General features: G+C 36.2%; 5 protein-coding genes across 5 annotated transcripts; 2 read left to right on the plus strand and 3 right to left on the minus strand.

Annotated features, from left to right (window-relative positions):
- Positions 1 to 760: 760 nt before the first annotated feature.
- On the plus strand, positions 761 to 5,008 carry LOC105178881 (stachyose synthase). The gene is made up of 4 exons (XM_011102449.2): positions 761 to 2,471; positions 3,494 to 3,671; positions 3,758 to 4,125; positions 4,240 to 5,008. The coding sequence occupies exons 1-4, from the start codon at positions 1,047 to 1,049 to the stop codon at positions 4,810 to 4,812; spliced, it is 2,544 nt and encodes an 847-aa protein (XP_011100751.1). The 5' UTR covers positions 761 to 1,046; the 3' UTR covers positions 4,813 to 5,008.
- Positions 5,009 to 5,174: 166 nt separating this feature from the next.
- On the minus strand, positions 5,175 to 7,533 carry LOC105178882 (probable enoyl-CoA hydratase 1, peroxisomal). The gene is made up of 3 exons (XM_011102450.2): positions 7,044 to 7,533; positions 5,952 to 6,234; positions 5,175 to 5,642 (listed from the first exon to the last, which is right to left on the minus strand). Exons 1-3 carry the CDS (start codon positions 7,457 to 7,459, stop codon positions 5,538 to 5,540), a joined length of 804 nt encoding a protein of 267 aa, XP_011100752.1. The 5' UTR covers positions 7,460 to 7,533; the 3' UTR covers positions 5,175 to 5,537.
- Positions 7,534 to 8,623: 1,090 nt separating this feature from the next.
- Positions 8,624 to 10,433, minus strand: LOC105178928 (GDSL esterase/lipase At4g16230). Its single transcript, XM_011102520.2, has 5 exons — positions 10,193 to 10,433; positions 9,969 to 10,099; positions 9,478 to 9,723; positions 9,081 to 9,342; positions 8,624 to 8,924 (listed from the first exon to the last, which is right to left on the minus strand). The coding sequence occupies exons 1-5, from the start codon at positions 10,431 to 10,433 to the stop codon at positions 8,689 to 8,691; spliced, it is 1,116 nt and encodes a 371-aa protein (XP_011100822.1). The 3' UTR covers positions 8,624 to 8,688.
- A 2,004-nt stretch (positions 10,434 to 12,437) lies between these two features.
- LOC105178883 (peroxidase 29) lies at positions 12,438 to 14,316 on the minus strand. The gene is made up of 3 exons (XM_011102452.2): positions 13,991 to 14,316; positions 13,432 to 13,795; positions 12,438 to 12,888 (listed from the first exon to the last, which is right to left on the minus strand). The coding sequence occupies exons 1-3, from the start codon at positions 14,216 to 14,218 to the stop codon at positions 12,524 to 12,526; spliced, it is 957 nt and encodes a 318-aa protein (XP_011100754.1). The 5' UTR covers positions 14,219 to 14,316; the 3' UTR covers positions 12,438 to 12,523.
- Positions 14,317 to 14,941: 625 nt separating this feature from the next.
- Positions 14,942 to 16,885, plus strand: LOC105178929 (probable pectinesterase 67). Its single transcript, XM_020699457.1, is given in 4 exon segments — positions 14,942 to 15,237; positions 15,333 to 15,495; positions 15,740 to 15,952; positions 16,083 to 16,885. Coding segments are annotated over 4 exon segments (1,179 nt in total). The 3' UTR covers positions 16,590 to 16,885.
- The last annotated feature ends 123 nt before the right edge of the window (positions 16,886 to 17,008 follow it).

The following is a 17,008-nucleotide window of genomic DNA, read 5'->3' on the forward strand; positions in this document are numbered from 1 at the left end:
ATTTAAATTTAAAAAAAAAAAGATTACTTCACATTAGAAAAAATTGAAATTCATTAATATTAATAAAACATAGTTCAAATTTAAAATTGAATTATTTTGAAATGCATAACTTCGATGAGTCTCGAGAATTTAAAATACATAACTTCAAATTCATCTATTTAAATATACACAGTGAAAAAGTTATTTTATAGTAACGACTTTTTTGGGGGTTACAAAGTATTTGTAATGGGGTTTTTACAGCCAGGCCTAAACGTTACAATTTTAGTCCAATGAAAAAAATAAATTTGGATCTACTTTTGGAATGACTCAATTAATTTTGATATAATTGTTATTGAAACGGTCTTTGTAACACATATAACTATGGTTATACTTGAAAATGAGTTACACCTCCATAGTTAATATTATCCGTAATCACAAATTTAATTTTTTAGTTTATGGCGAACAAAATTAAATTTGTGATTAGGTGTTCAAACCGACCAATCTTTAAAAGCAAAGCTGACGGGTACCCTTTTAAACAGATTTAGCAAAGTTTGACACAAGAATTTCTCCTTTGCCCCTTCTCTTTCGTACCGACCAATGGCCCCTGAGCCCAATCGTGTCGTGCCACGTCTAGGATAACAACTGGGTCCCAATTTGAATCTACTGAATAAAATTGAGTAAACAACTGTATTTAGATGAGTTAATGAATTGATTTGTAGGGTCATGATCAGTCTGTGTTGTAGCATTTTCCCTCTTACTTAGGCAACATTCCATGCTTGTATAAATACCTACCACTTTCTCCATCAAGTTCTAGAATTGTTCATTACATACTCAGGCAAATGGAGTTTGGTTTATTCAACTTCCTTCTAGTGAATTCTTGACTCCTCTTCTCTATACTAATTATTCATTTTCTTCTTTTCTGCAGCATTTTAAGTTTCTGTACAGCGCATAAGGATCAAACATTTTTCATACTTGATAGGAATATCTAACTTTGGTTCTTGCTTTTAGTCCTTACATCTATTGTTGTCCCATTGTTTTGTTTCATTTCCTTGTATTAGAGTTGATTGATGGCACCTCCAAGTTTGATTCTTGAAAAAATTTACAGTTATTTTCAGAAAGAAAAGGTTCCCTCTTGCAGGTTTTTCTTGTCTCCAAACAGAGAAATTTCTGTAGATGGAATCACCCTTCTCTCTGATGTTCCTACAAACATAACTCTTGCAAGTTTCTCTTCTGTTCCGCGTTCATCTCATAACGATTCCCCACCTCCAGAATACATGCACAAGTCAGTTGATTCCAATGCTGAAAATGGTGCTTTTCTAGGCCTTTCTGTGAAGGACCCTCTTGACAGAATACTTAATCCCATTGGAAAGTTCAGTAACAGGAAGTTCTTGAGTATTTTCCGGTTCAAAACGTGGTGGTCGACTATGTGGGTTGGTTCGAGCGGGTCAGATCTCCAAATGGAGACTCAACTTGTCATCCTACAGGTTCCTGAGCTCAACTCTTATGTACTAATCCTCCCTTTGATTGAAGGGAATTTCCGGTCAGCTATTCATCCTGGAAATGACGGGGAAGTTCTACTCTCGGTCGAGAGTGGCTCCACACAAGTGAAGGGCAATTCTTTCACTTCTTGTGCTTATTTGCACATCGGTAACAACCCTTATGACCTCATGAGGGATGCCTTTGCAGCTGTTCGTGTTCATTTGGGAACGTTTAGGCTGTTGGAAGAGAAAAAACCACCAAAAATCATAGATAGATTTGGTTGGTGCACTTGGGATGCATTTTATCTAACAGTGGAGCCAGTTGGGGTGTGGCATGGAGTCAAAAGCTTAGCTGAAAACGGGATCCCCCCAAAGTTTCTGATCATTGATGATGGATGGCAAAGCATTAACATGGATCACGAGGACCCTTTTCAAGACTCCAAAGACTTGACAGGTCTTGGCTCCCAAATGCTCTGCAGATTGTATCGGTTCAAAGAAAACGAGAAGTTCGCCAAATATCAGGCTGGAACCATGTTAAGGCCCGATGCACCACAATTCGATCAAGAAAAGCATGACAACATGTTTAGGGAGATGATTGAGCTAGCAGAGAGAAAGAAGGCCCTCAAAGAAGCACAAGGAGATGATTCTGCTCTCCCTGAGGCAACCATTATCGAGTATTTGAGCGAGCAGGAGGGAGTGGAAAGAGGGGGATTAAAGGCATTAATCAGTGACTTGAAGAAACAATTTCCAAGTTTAGACGACATCTATGTATGGCATGCTTTGTGTGGAGCATGGGGAGGAGTCAGGCCTGGAACTACTCATTTGAACAGCAAAGTGACTCCAGCAAAGATGGCTGCTGGGCTCGAGAAAACCATGTATGATTTGGCTGTCGTTATGGTCGAAAAAGGTGGGATCGGGCTCGTCGATCCTAACCAAGCTGCAGACTACTACGAGGCTATGCATTCGTATCTAGCTGATGTGGGTATTACTGGAGTGAAGGTGGATGTTATTCATGTAAGTTCCTTAATGTTTTTTGATTCCTAGTATCACCTAAACATGCATAAGCTCATGCATTAATTCATACTTAGAAAACCACTGCAATTATTGGCAATGTTATTCTAAGATATTACTTATGTGTATATCTTCATTTGAACTGAATCTAGTTAAGGAATCATCATGAGTAAGTTGCTGGTTTACAATGTCTTTACTGACTGCATAGAGACTAGATGATGAGAATATCTTTACTATATTGCATACGCTTCTTTATGATTCGTGTCATTTTCACATCAGAAGTAGTGTTGTTAGGATCAAATTTATCAGCATCATCATCGATATCCATTTTACTAATAGGGGCCTAACAACTTAAGTTAAAGATCCATCAGCATGAAGCCTCTTTATGAGACAAGCGCCGCCTGTTTTTTTGTTCTGAACTGCAGAGTAGAAACATTATCAGGTAAGCCTTGCAACTATTATAAATACGAGTTAAATCAGGTCGCTTCTTACAACCTTAGATTCATCATTTATTCACATTGTTAAAAGCCCTCAGATTGATCTGACAGATGTATTCTCAGATCAGTCTTACGTATAACTTACAATGTTTCTGATTTTTCAAAAAATTCTAAGTTTTTTGTCAATGCCAACTATATCCATCTCCTTGGCCCAATAAATGCAGAAACTCCTCGAGGAATCTAACAAACTCTCTTTAAGTTCTATGCTCATATTTATAAACAAACATACCGGGTTATTATTACGCATGCCAAACTTAAGTTTCATCTGGTAATATTTCATGAGCTGATGTTCCCGTAATTTTCGATCCAAATCCGACAAGTTACTAAAGTTATTTCAAACTTATGCAGCATTTAATTTCATATACACATCAAACCATTTCCTTCATCAAATTTTGGCTAATAAGTTTCAATAACACATAAATTTCAATCAAAGTAATAAAACAAAGCACTAATGTCATTTTTCGTATTTCTTTCCATCCGATTCCTTCTGAAGTTTTTGGTTTTGGTTTCCGCTTTTGATATGAATAGTCGTTGGAGTATGTGTGCGAGGAGCATGGAGGCAGAGTACAGCTTGCCAAGGCATACTACGATGGTCTAACCAAATCCCTTAGAAAAAATTTTGATGGAACAGGGCTTATAGCTAGCATGGAGCAGTGCAATGACTTTTTCTTCCTGGCTACAAACCAAATATCCATGGGCAGAGTTGGTAAAGTTTCCTTTTTCCACTCCTTCACTTCTTTTCTGCAACAACTTATACTCAAGTGCTCAACTCTTGTGGGCTCAAATTTGCAGGTGATGACTTTTGGTTCGAGGACCCTAATGGCGACCCCATGGGAGTTTACTGGCTACAAGGGGTTCACATGGTACATTGTAGTTATAACAGCTTGTGGCAGGGCCAGTTCATCCAACCTGATTGGGATATGTTCCAATCAGACCATCTATGTGCTGAGTTCCATGCTGGATCTCGAGCCATCTGTGGGGGGCCGGTGTACGTTAGTGACAAAGTTGGACGACATAATTTCGACCTTCTGAGAAAGCTAGTGCTACCTGATGGCACCATACTCAGATGCCAGCACTATGCACTTCCAACCAGGGATTGCCTGTTTGAGAATCCTCTCTTTGATGGCAAGACGTTGCTCAAACTTTGGAACGTAAACAAGGTACAATGAAAAGTCTACATTATAGTTATGTCTTATTATAATTCATATCTAGATTAAAAGCATAAATCGTCAAAAGACAAACCATAACATGCGTCATTTCTGGATTCGATGCAGTTTGGAGGGGTAATAGGAGTATTCAACTGCCAAGGAGCTGGATGGTACCCTGAAGAACACAAATGCAAGGCACATCCTGAATGCTACAAGACTATATCTGGTTTTGTGTCTCCCGACGATGTTGAGTGGGAACAGAAAGCTTTCACTGCTAAATTCAGGAACAACGAACTGTTTGCCATTTACCTTCACAAAGCAGGAAATCTCCACCTGATGAAGGCATGTGAAAAACTAGATATAACTCTCCAGCCCTCTACCTTCGAAATAGTTACCATCTCGCCGGTTTACAAGATCAGTAAGAAGGCCAAATTTGCTGCAGTCGGGCTCGAAAACATGCTGAACAGTGGCGGGGCTGTTGAGTTTCTGCAGCACAAATTGGATGGGAAAGCTGTTACTGTTCTCGTAAAGATTAAGGGGGCAGGAAAATTCTTTGCTTATTCAAGTGTTGAGCCCGTGAAGGTTATGTTGAATAATGAGAGGATTAAATTTGAGTGGAGTAGTGATGGAGTCCTAAAGTTTGAAGTGCCTTGGACTGGAGGAGAGTTATCGGATGCTCGAATAATAATCAGCAGTTAAGTTCTTGTTGCACGTATAGACCTCTGGTTATACTGTTTTTTTTGTTTTTATTACAACTTCTTTTCCACGTATTTGTTTAAAAGAAATGGCAAGAGTGAGGCTTAATTGTGTGTGTATATATATATATATACAGTTAACCCGGAAATTTTGCCTTGTTATGTATGTAACATTGAATGTATATCAGTTTTTTCTGCCACAATTTGATGTGAGAAAATCGACTTCTTGTTCATTTTAACTGGATAAGAGCATGCTCAAGATTCTCACTACGGTAGGTTCGCCGTTTATGCAAACACGTGAATTCTGACAAAAATGTCCCTCTGCAAGAACTCGGACTTTACCTGGAGGCCTTTGCGATAAGCATCTCTTTTGTAATGAAGTAATACATAAAGGCTCTTTCATTGTAAATAAAAACTAGTGGTTTATCAGAAGTGTGGACGGATATCATGCCACACAGTCAGAGACCACCACATACAAGAAATCCTATTAATCACGACTCTGCTGAATACAGAGGACTCTTCAAACAGCGGCCAAGAAGCGTGAATAATTTTGAGAAGAGAACATGATATCAGAGAACAGACAAAATATCATGATCATCAACTATGGCTTGATACTTAGATCAGTTCGTACGAAGTCTTTGAACAAGTATAATATTAAACATCTATATTCCTTCCTTGTCGCCTTATGTTTATCCACCAAAGTTATTTAACCAAAAGGAAGATGAAAATTTACAATTTTGATTGTGTTTTCTTTGAGTTCCGACCTGCTATAAATTCCTGCATTTTCTTGAACTGCTCCTTAGTCATCCCCGCATAATACTCGTGAGCCCTTTCCTGAAAGTCATAGAGGTCGAAAGGGGCGTTCAGATTACACGGAGAACCTAATTTGACTGTTTCAGAGCTGCCAAACACATTTTCTTTCTTTTCTCTGTCACTGATGATGACAAAGTTCATCTACAAAATGCATCTCATCCTTCTTACACTGATAGATCTAAATATGGATGCTGGCATATGCAGTAAGACTTAGACCATAACAAATTCCATCATCTGATCTTAAAATGGTTAGTCAATACAGAAAAGTGCAAGTTTAGTGGAAACGGTAGTAAAGGAAAATGCAACAAAAATAAGGGCAAAACTCATTACCTTCTCCAAATCAAGTGCATGGCCAAGATCTTGTTTAAATCCATCATTTATAACTGCTTTGTACCTCAACACCAAGTCTTGATTATTCTTGATAATAGCTTCTGCTATTTGTTGGGCCTTCTTCAAAAGTTCACTTCCTTCAACAACATGATTAACCAAACCCCACCTTTCAGCTTGCTCAGCCATTACAGCCATTGCAGTCAGAGACACTTCACGAGCTCGACTAGGCCCTATTATGCGTGAAAGTTTCTGAGACAGACCCCATGAAGGAAATATACCGAACCTGATAAATCAAGTCCAAAATAAGGCAGGTCTAGAAGAGGTATTCCAGAAAAGCACAAGCACTCTAGATGATTACGGGATCTGAAATACGAAATAAACTCACAGTACTCTCTTTCACCAATGAGATATGCTTATAGCACACAGCAAGAGAAAAAGCTATAAAGTTCTGTAAAAGACAATGGCAACCCGGAATGATACAATATTCCACATGAAAATGCTAAAGCAAACCGCAGATTTATCAAATAGACGAGTGAAATGATACAGTATACTACATGAAAATGATAAAGCAAACCGCAGATTTATCAAATAGATGAGTTACTAAATTATTTATCTTCATATAGACATAATATATTGTCAACAATGTGTTTAATGAAGTCATCGTCAAGCAATACATGTTATCTTCTCATTAGGCATGCAAGAACAGTAGCAAACAGTTGTGCTTCTCGGAAGCAAATTAAGAAAACTAGATCAGCTCCAACACCTTGATAACATAATAATTCGCATATCCACAGCAAACATTAAGAAGCATATTTATGATTGTTACTTGTGTTTAGCTCAATCAACACTTACCCTAGCTCAACTCATTCAACAATAAGATCAAAGAGATCAATTCACACACTTAAAAATCAAATCAAACTCAAACAATATTAATCGGCTAAACTCAACCGATTTAGATCTCTATATCCAATACTCTAGGGGTTGACAGTTGTACCTACGATATCCCATACCAATTAACATTATCACGATAAAATTCCTACTAGAAATAGGTGAATTCGATGGTATAAGGTTTCAAAGGAGAAAAAACTCCACCTGGCGTGAGTGTCCATGAACTTAGCTTCCTTTGAAGCCACCAAAAGATCACAAGCCAAAGCAATCTCAAATCCAGCCGTCACCGCGAACCCATTTATAGCTCCGATTATCGGCTTCTTACACCGCTCCATTTGAGCAACAGGGTCGGTTTCCACATCTTTGACGTCTCCCTTAAACACGTCCTCGGCCGCGGTCAAGTCAACGCCGGAGCAGAACGCCCGACCCGACCCGGAAAGTATAATAACACGGACAGAATTATCTGAGTCCAGGCTCTTGATTGCCTTGGCCAAGTCCCCCATCATGGGCCGGGTCAAGGAGTTGAGGGATTTCGGCCTGTTTATGATGACGTAAGCGACGCCGTTTGGTTGGCGGTGAACGAAGATGAGCTTTTCCGGCGGGGGGAGTGGGATTTCCATTCTGGGTTGTACCTTTCTCCTCTGGACGGCATGCTTGTGAATAGTATATATTGGTTTGAATCTGTATGTGTAGGTGTTGGAATGCGTGTCAAGCAATAAGCCTTATCGGTGACCGACGGTATGGGTAATAATGTGTACAAAAGTATTTTCAGTTATGGAATGTGTACAACACTCTCAAAATTCAGATGTGTCCATAATTGATTTCAAAATTTTTTAATTTAAATCGAATTGCTATATAATTATAAAAAATTAATTAATTACATAATAAATATATTTTATTTATTTTATGATCGATTTGATTCGACCATATTTAATTTGAGAGATAATTTTTTTATAAGAACTTACTTCGTGACTAAATATTTAAATAAAATAGTCCTTATATTACATATATGTATATATATATATATGTATATTTGTAGTGTAAAGGATTATTTTTAATATTTTGCATCTTAAAATCAATTAATTTTTTCTTAATTTGAATAATTATATTTTAATTATAATAAAATAAAATATAATTAATAAATTAATTAGTTCGAATTTTAAAAAGTATAAATTAAGTAATTAATGAGTACAATAAATACATAAGAACTTTCATATAAAAAATTATTTGTTAATTTGATAATAAAATTAAGTCATTAACTTTTTAATTTTTTTAGATAAAATGAGTAATTACATGTCCCTTTTTCAAATATATCTTCTTTAAAAGTATCATAAATGTATTTATTTATTTTGTTCCTAAACGTTTTCAACTTTTGGTTAAGCATATTGTCAGTGTCTTTGCAAAATATTATAGTTAGTTTGTATTTATTATAATTAAATTATTATTTGATTTGTAATTTAAATTACTTATTTATTAAATACGTTTCTACATCTTATTTGATTTGTAATTTAACTTCTATTGAAATCGTAATTTGATTCTTAATTTCTCAATTTATATAATTTGACCCAAGTATTTAATAAAACTTCAATTTAGTCCCTTCCATATTGTAATATATTCAAATTTCAACCTATAATTTATTTATCAACCAATTAGATTTATTTAACACTTATTGATTAATTGGTCAATTAGATATGAAAACTTGTGGATCTTACATGTAACATATTCTATTACTCACAGATACACAATATATATGAGAAAATGTTGAGATACATTGAAAAAATTAGTTATAAATTGTGTACTTCCTTCAAGTGTTGATAAGCAAAGAGAAAATAAACAGATCTGAATTGCTTTAATCCAAGGGTTTTGATCTCATTAACTGTCGTATATTGATGGGCCAGATATCAGCAGAGTCTCCATCAACCAAACGCATTGCTATGATAGAATTGGCTGCATCCGTAGGATGAAAAGGATCCCAAAACACATATTTGGATCTGTCTTCACAAACTTTTGATGTTGGACCACATGGGATTAGGCCGCCAAACCTACCACCAACCCTGCAACATGCTGAATTTGCATTGGCAAACCCTGCACGCGCCAACCAACAATTCAAAAAATAATAATAATAATAAGTTTTATTTAAATGGTAAAATTGAGACCTTAAAACTCTAAAAGTACTACGATAACACATGAATTCTTATATTTTATTTAATTTGGAGTTATTATATGAGGAAGCAAACATACCATATGAGGAATAGTTTTGAATAATATCATTGACAATGTGATATACATCTGCATAAATAAAATTTGATTGGTGAAGATTTGCACCAAGTTGAGTGAGAAGAGCCCTCAATTGGGCGTTGAATAGCTGGGCAAGTTGGTTGGGGAAATCAGCACACCCATCCCCAGCAGCTGCAGATGGATTTATGTCCCTTTGAAATGGGATGCACCCAATCGGCCCAACATTCGCCACTATTATTTTTCTCGCACCCATATCGTAAAGCCTCTGTAGATATTTATGTAAAAAATGAAATTATGTTACTCAATACATTTTTATAATTGAAATAATAAATTTTACATTTTTTAACAACAAAAATAAAATAAAATAAAAAGAAAAAGAAGAACTTGTAGAAATATTTACCGTGAGTTGAATTCTAAATCTTGAAATCATGGCTCCCACGAAGGATTCAGGGGGGACTAGATTTTGTTCGAGTTTTGAAACGTAGGGTGTGAGGTAATTGTTGATGAAATCGTTTGACCCAATTGTTACTGAAAACACAGCATTTTCAAATAGCTTTTTGACTTCAACTTCACCTAATTTTGATATTATTTCTTGTCTCGTATTTGCAAAATTATCTATTTGCGCGTCCAGATTGATCCTTCCACCCTGTTGATTTACAATCAAAACGAACTTTAGGCCATGTAACAAAAGTTTGTCGAATAAAAGTAAAAAATAATTAACACTGGTAGTCCTTGACATTTAGTTATATTATAAGAGATTTCTTGGAACACAACGTGGCAAGCGGGAATCTCTAGTAGTTAAAATATGATAGTAGAGGGTGCAAGTATAATTTTGTAAAATCGAAGGAGCTTTTTGTAATATGTTAATTTTAACCACAGAGTAGGACTTACAAAAACATTTCCAGTATAATTTAGGATACCCCCTCCACCAGAAGCATAGTTCACACCCTGTAAAATTGCTGCTCCAGTTGTGGTTGGTGCCAAATATGGGGGAGTAAAGCCAATTAAACCGATTTCCTGTCCTGCTTATGCAAATACGACGGACCACACTAATTAATATGGCATGCATTATTACAAAAACTGAGTGAGAATCTGAAAAAAAGTGGAAAACTTGCCTACAATGTCGACTATGGTTCTGCCATTGGTGAATCTGCCTGTCGGCATCCCAAAGTCAATCCCATTTGGGGCAAAATTTGCCTTTGAAAGAGAGAAAATGTAGTTGTTGTTGCCTGCATCAACCAAAGAATCTCCGAAAACAAAATTGGCTGGGACGTATTTGCCCAAACACAGCCTTGAGCCAACCAGTATTACTACACCCAACAATTGACATAAAACACAAAATGAAAGATTTCCCATTACAGAAATCTAACAAACTTATGGTCTGTAGCAGTTGAACTATATGGAAACACAAAACATGATGTTTTCTCTGTCCAAGAGTTTGTGCAGTGAAATTTCTGTGGAGGAGCATACTGTTTTATAGCATAGAGAATGCATGAGCTAAGGGAAAGGAGTTAATACAGTTTATTTATTTTCTTTTTCTTTTTCTTTTTTTTTTTTAACAAAAAATTTGATAATTCAACCCTGGTTAAATGCAATTTACTTTTGTAATATGAAAAATGAGCAATTTTTTTTATGAAAATTCTTTTAGCAAATTACCCCTCCTATCTAAATCGTTTTTAAGGAGGTAATTTGTAATTTTTTTTATTATATGTTAGAAAAACATAAGTCGCTTATGTGTTACTTGCAAATTGCCACCAATGTTGCCTATTTTTTGACTTGATGTGATCTGTTCTCAGCATGGGAGATAAGATTATGGACGAAAAGACTGACTGCTCAACAAAATCAGCTGCAGAACGTGAAAATTACACAGTTTTCTGGAGCCCATATTTTAAAATTTGATGTATGCTATTAATGATATATAATTAGTGCCAAAAATAAAAGCGTTGGTTGAAATTACTGAAGTTTGTGCAGGAAACGGTCGAATGGGTGTTTGAGTTTGGAGAAAATAATATATAAGTGGGATTTTATATTGGGACAAGGGTTTAATGTTTTCAACTGCCAGACTAAAAAATTCAGAGAAAAGAGGATGAAATGGTATGCGGGAATTTAATGTAGTAAGTTGCCATTCATGGAATAGCCCACTTTGATTTTATGTTGGTCGCAGATATACCATTTCATGAATTAATATGTGAGAGGTTCTTGTTTGATCCCAAGTGATTTTGAACAGTTTGGAGGACCAATTCACCCGATCAAAGAGGTCGCATAAATTTTGACCCGGATCACTGTTGTAACAAATCAATTAGTACACTCATGAATCACTGCTCCTCACTGTTTTTGTGTTAATGTGTTTTTAATATGCCAATACATTGATTTTAGGTTTTTGACATTTCATATTACTTAAAATGGAGCTGTTATTGATAACCTAGATTATGAGTTCGAATATTATAAATGTGGATATATTATAAATATAATTTAATTGTATTTACTGCTCCGTATATAGGGGTTGATAATACAAGGACTTTAAATATAAGAGTAGCAAAAATTACCCTGAAATTAAATTCTTTTAGCAAAAATTACCATGAAATTAATTTTTTTTTTGGCAATTGTAAGACTTCAGTCATCGAATTTTGAAAAATGGTCAGAATTTATTTATGTTGACAAAGATTAGGATTTTTTTTTGGGGTTTTTGTTAACTGGATTCAAATTGCAAAAAAATAAAATTTTATTAATTTATATGCTAGTTGTCGTGGCACGACGTCACTGAGTGTGTATATATAATTTTACACATTTTCAAATATATCATTTAAATATTTATACATAAAATATAAATACTTAAAATTATAAAATATTATATTATAATATATAGAAAATTTTAAATCATAAAAATACAAATAATACAAATTTAAATAAAAAAATTGACCCACCAAATTGGGGCAAAGCCGCGTCGCCTCCTCTCTCTTGGGGCCGTCGCCCTCTTCTATGAGGGGACCGCGGCGACGGCGTTGAGGGGAGAATGGGGGAGGGGATTGAGTAGGTGGGTGGTTGGGGGGAGGAAGGGGGCTAGTTTTTAATTTTTAATTTTAATTTGGGATAATGCTACGTACCTAACTAGTTTGTATTGCATCAACAAGGGATGAAGGATAGGTGTAGTCTATGTCACGACATACATACATGTTAAGGCACTCAACAAGTTATTTATTTTCTTGTGAGATTTTCACTCCTTTTCTTGATATATTTAAATTTTAATGAAATTATGTAAATTAATTTTACACGAGACTTGGAATCAATTAATTTCACAGAAAATACATATAATTGTAACATCATTATTCCATAATTACCATATATATATATGATCAATAATTATGAGATGATTATTAGAAAAGTTATTAAGTGGCGTTGGATCGGAGTTGCTTCAATTAATGCATGTTCTATCTCTTCAATTCCTCTCAGTACGCTGCCTTACAGTTACTCCTAATCACACCTTCATTCCCTGTAAGAACATTAGAAGACGATAGCTTAACAAAAGCCGACGAAAAAGCCCGGAAAAACGCCTCCTCGTCATCAGCAAACTTGTGCACCAACGCTCTGGTTCGCGAGTCCAAAGCCATTTCTGCGTCAATTCTCAACACTCCTCCGCCACTCATAGAATTCACAAAGTAGTGATTGTCGAAGAGTAGTGGTGTGAGGTCGTTTTGCACAAAGCCGAGAGGCAGACGGCAACTCATTTTCAGTGTATTTGCAAATGCTGGATTCGTTGCATTTGTACGGCTCTCAAGGCTCAAACAGTGGGTTATTCCGAGGGTATGTGCCCCTGCAAATCAAAAAGCAATCATCAGTTTTTGGTTTGGTAGTTGATGGTCGACATAGCTCGTGCCTTACATAATGTTACCAAGTACCGTCTGCTACAGCAATCAAACGTGCATGAGGCATTTTATGGACCCGACGTACCTAAGATGTTAGCGTTAGATATACATATATACGTATATTTACACCCACTCACCTATAACTAAGCCGACACTTATACTAGTGATAATTTTATTACACTTGTAACACCCTATTATGCTTTTATTTATAGTTATACTACAATGTTTGACTATACTAATTAAGAGCGTGTTGGTGTAATTATCGAGTATATTCCCATGTAGAGAAATTTAGTACTGATAGACTAATCCTAAATATTCAAAGAGTTGCGAGTTGCACCAGTCTTAAACGTCATGGAGCCTAGTCCTACTTGTTTCCACAATTGCTACATAACACTGATGTATATGCTCCTGCATGTATGAACTATACACATGTGTGTCGTCGATCAATCATAAGTACTCATGTCTTACTCTAATGTTGTTTCATTTTGTACCTAAAATGGCAACGGTTTCTTCAACTGTCATGCCGTTTTCTGAGAAAAGTTGGAGCACGCCATCAACTCCAATATCTGCTGGAGGAATTAAAGTATCAGCCAATCTAAAGTCTGGAGGGTTGGAAGAATCCCTGCGGCCTAAAGGGACACTGATTCCTGGTCCTCCAGACAGGGCAACCCCTTCGCGTGCAGAAAGTACTAGGATGTCCGCACATGAAACCTGTCCGGGGCAAACAGCTTCCACAATTGATTTTATTAAGCTGATAGAGTTCCTCTTTCGAATCCCGAAATTTTTAGATGATGTTATCTCCGAGTAGTGTGTTTTTTCAGCATCTGGATCAAGAAGGATGGAGGCATCACAGCCCTGTCAACGTAATGCATAAATTAATGTGTTCTTTAACTAGGAAAATCAACCAAGAATCAATAAAACACACAGTGATAAAGTGTGTAAGCATCGTAGTAGCCCTAGTGCTGAAAGGTATAAACAATCTTCCAGTTCTTGAAGAGTGAATAAACACAGAAAACCCCACATACTGACGAACACACACATCGTGTGTACCTGAACTTGGCAGTCATGGAACATGAGCCTTAGAAGTGCAGCAGGGGTGGTAGGATCAGCGAGAAAAAGAGATCCAACTCCTGCTCGGACGATATTCTCCAGTTGTGGGCAAGATTCATCGTAGAAATTGAAAGATAGGCCCGATGATCCTACGCCTGCTTCACCATGAAAACTGAAAGCCAGCAACAAAAGTACTGCAACCATTTCCAGATCCATATTCCTCATCATCCACTCTCTGTAGTCAATTTGGTTCTGCAGTGTATATGGTGATGACCTTCAGAACCTGAATTGGGCTTTATAGATACACCTATCCTTAGATGGTTCCGAGTTAGAATTTTCCTATGCCAACTTAAATGAAGCCAATGTTCACATTTATTTCCTCAATTCATTGTCACAGTCACACAGCAACTTCTAACCAATCTTATGTCTCGTGCATGTGGGGACAAGACATTTTTTATTTGAATCAGGTCTAAGTACCATTCAACCAATAGAAAGCAAATCTTTGTGAATTTTACTTTATTGTAAAATAAAATATTAATTTTTCTACAGAAAAGAGAATATTAATAATTAAAATTATGTTAAATAATTGGGCACCAATGATATTTTAATAAATACTTGAGTTGAGTGGTAGTATTTTGAGTGCAGGGACGACAAAGACATGCTTAATTTGCTTCTCTTGCACAGGCAACCCACAAATAAAGGGAAAAAAAAACCAAGAATGAGCAATCAACCATAACAAAGTTCTATTCTTTTACCTCCCTCTTAATTTTAGTCATTACACAAAATTAAGGTAACTAAAATTAAAATGAGAAACTTGCATGCATAACAAACATCCAGAAGCTGATGCAAATCCGCCAATAATTTGATTCTCCTTCATGCTTTTAACACCATTTACCTTCATGAAAACATAAGCTACCAGACAGACATAATCCCTGGAGAAAAGAAACAAAAATGAATTTACCTTATAATTATATCCTTCGTTCTGCAAGAGCCATGAATTTAACTTCTGCATTTATTCTTGTCACATTATTAGTAATCTTCCAGCAGCAGGATTCCGTGCATGGCGCCTTCGCTGAGAAAAATACAATTGATTCCGCTCTTCTGACTAAAAGAATTGGAACGAACCGTGTCATAACAGTCGATGCAAATGGAGAGGGGGAATTCAAATTTGTACAAGCTGCCGTTGATCATGTCCCGGATGGGAATTCTAATTGGATTGTCATTCACCTCATAAAGGGAGTCTACAGGTAGAAAATCAAGCTACCTAGGCATCCTGCTCCAGTACTTAATTTGGATTCTTTTTCAGTATTTTGTCTAAATATTGTTTTGAAATTTGTTGCAGAGAGAAGGTTAGAATACCTGCTAACAAGCCTTACATATTCATGAGAGGGAGTGGAAGAGGGAGAACATCCATTGCCTCCTCTAACATCTCAACTAAGGACTATGATTCTGCCACTTTCAATGTTGAAGCTCCACATTTTGTTGCCTTTGGTATCAGCTTTAAGGTTATACTATCTTTTGTTCAATACGAAATTTGACATAACTTGAAAAATCTCTCCCTTGAAAAATTATACTATACTTTACATCAGTCTGATATATTTTAAACTCTATACAGATTCCCAACTGATTATATATGGCTAACGTTACATTTATATATTTCCAATATCCATCATTTAGTTCATCTTTACCCAATCACTGTGATCTGAATTAAAAAATCTGAATAGTTTCAATGAATGTGAAATTTTGCAGAACATAGCTCCAACCGGCATTAACCATTACAGTGCAAAGAATAAGTCATCAGTAGCAGCATTTGTAGGAGCAGACAAGGCCACCTTCTACCAGTGTGCATTCTTCAGCAATCAAAACACTCTTTTTGACTACAAGGGTAGGCACTTGTACAACAACTGCTACATTCAAGGCTCCATAGACTTCATCTTTGGACACGGCCAATCCATTTTACATGTGAGGCGCCATTAAGAATCAAGAATCAACATCAGCAAGAGAAATTAAATGTGGCACATATGGCATCTTGATCTTGTCCTAATTAATCAGGATTAATAATTATGTTTATTGTATGTATGCGTGTGTGCAGGAGTGCGAGTTATTTGTGGTTGGTGATGGGAGAGTAGAAATAGGAGGATCGATTGCAGCTCATTACAGGGAAAGGCATGATGAAAGCAGCGGGTTTGTGTTTGTGAAGGGGAAGGTTTATGGGATGGGGCGAGACGTGTATTTGGGTAGAGCCAAAGGGGCACATTCCAGGGTTGTCTTTGCGAACACATACCTGTCAAGGAGTATAATCCATCATGGGTGGACAAACTGGAGATATTCAGGCAGCACTGAGTAAGACAAACTTGTCTGATCAATAATACATTTATATTCAACTATACATTCCTAATAATTTTATGAAAAGCAAATGCACACACTACCATCTAATTCAATGATCAAAATTCTGATGGAGTATAAGTGTTATGGACCGGGATCAGCTTCAAACAATCGAGCCCACTGGTCGAAACAACTGAGTGATAAAGAAGCTGCTCCGTTAGTCTCCATAGATTTCATCAGAGGCAAGGAATGGCTGCTTGCATGGTTAGTATGATCAACAATATTGATGCCAACTACGGCCTTGTTTTTCTTTAGTATGTGAGTGGTGATGGAGTCATTTTCAATATCCGTCATTTCATATCTTTTGTTTTGGTAGTATTACAAAGCACAGTAGCTCGGTGATGTGTAAAGCATTGTAAAATTTTGAACTAAAGTAATTATCCCTTTCCAAATCCGAGATAGGAATGTTCTTAGAATAGGGATCTTATCAAGAGGGATAGGGTAAGTGATAGAATTATTCTTGATTTATAATCATCAAACATCATTACAAATTTGGAATATGATCAAGATTTTAATGTAGGCCGAATTTTAATAAAAATTTTCAGTCTAGTTTTAATTTATGATACATAATCGACTGCAGCTAAAGGATTCAGAACAACCGAATTCCACACTTTTTTTATTTACCATATTAAT

The sequence above is a fragment of the Sesamum indicum genome, unplaced genomic scaffold (genome assembly GCF_000512975.1).
Source record: "Sesamum indicum cultivar Zhongzhi No. 13 unplaced genomic scaffold, S_indicum_v1.0 scaffold00109, whole genome shotgun sequence".
Classification (NCBI taxonomy): Eukaryota; Viridiplantae; Streptophyta; class Magnoliopsida; order Lamiales; family Pedaliaceae; genus Sesamum; species Sesamum indicum.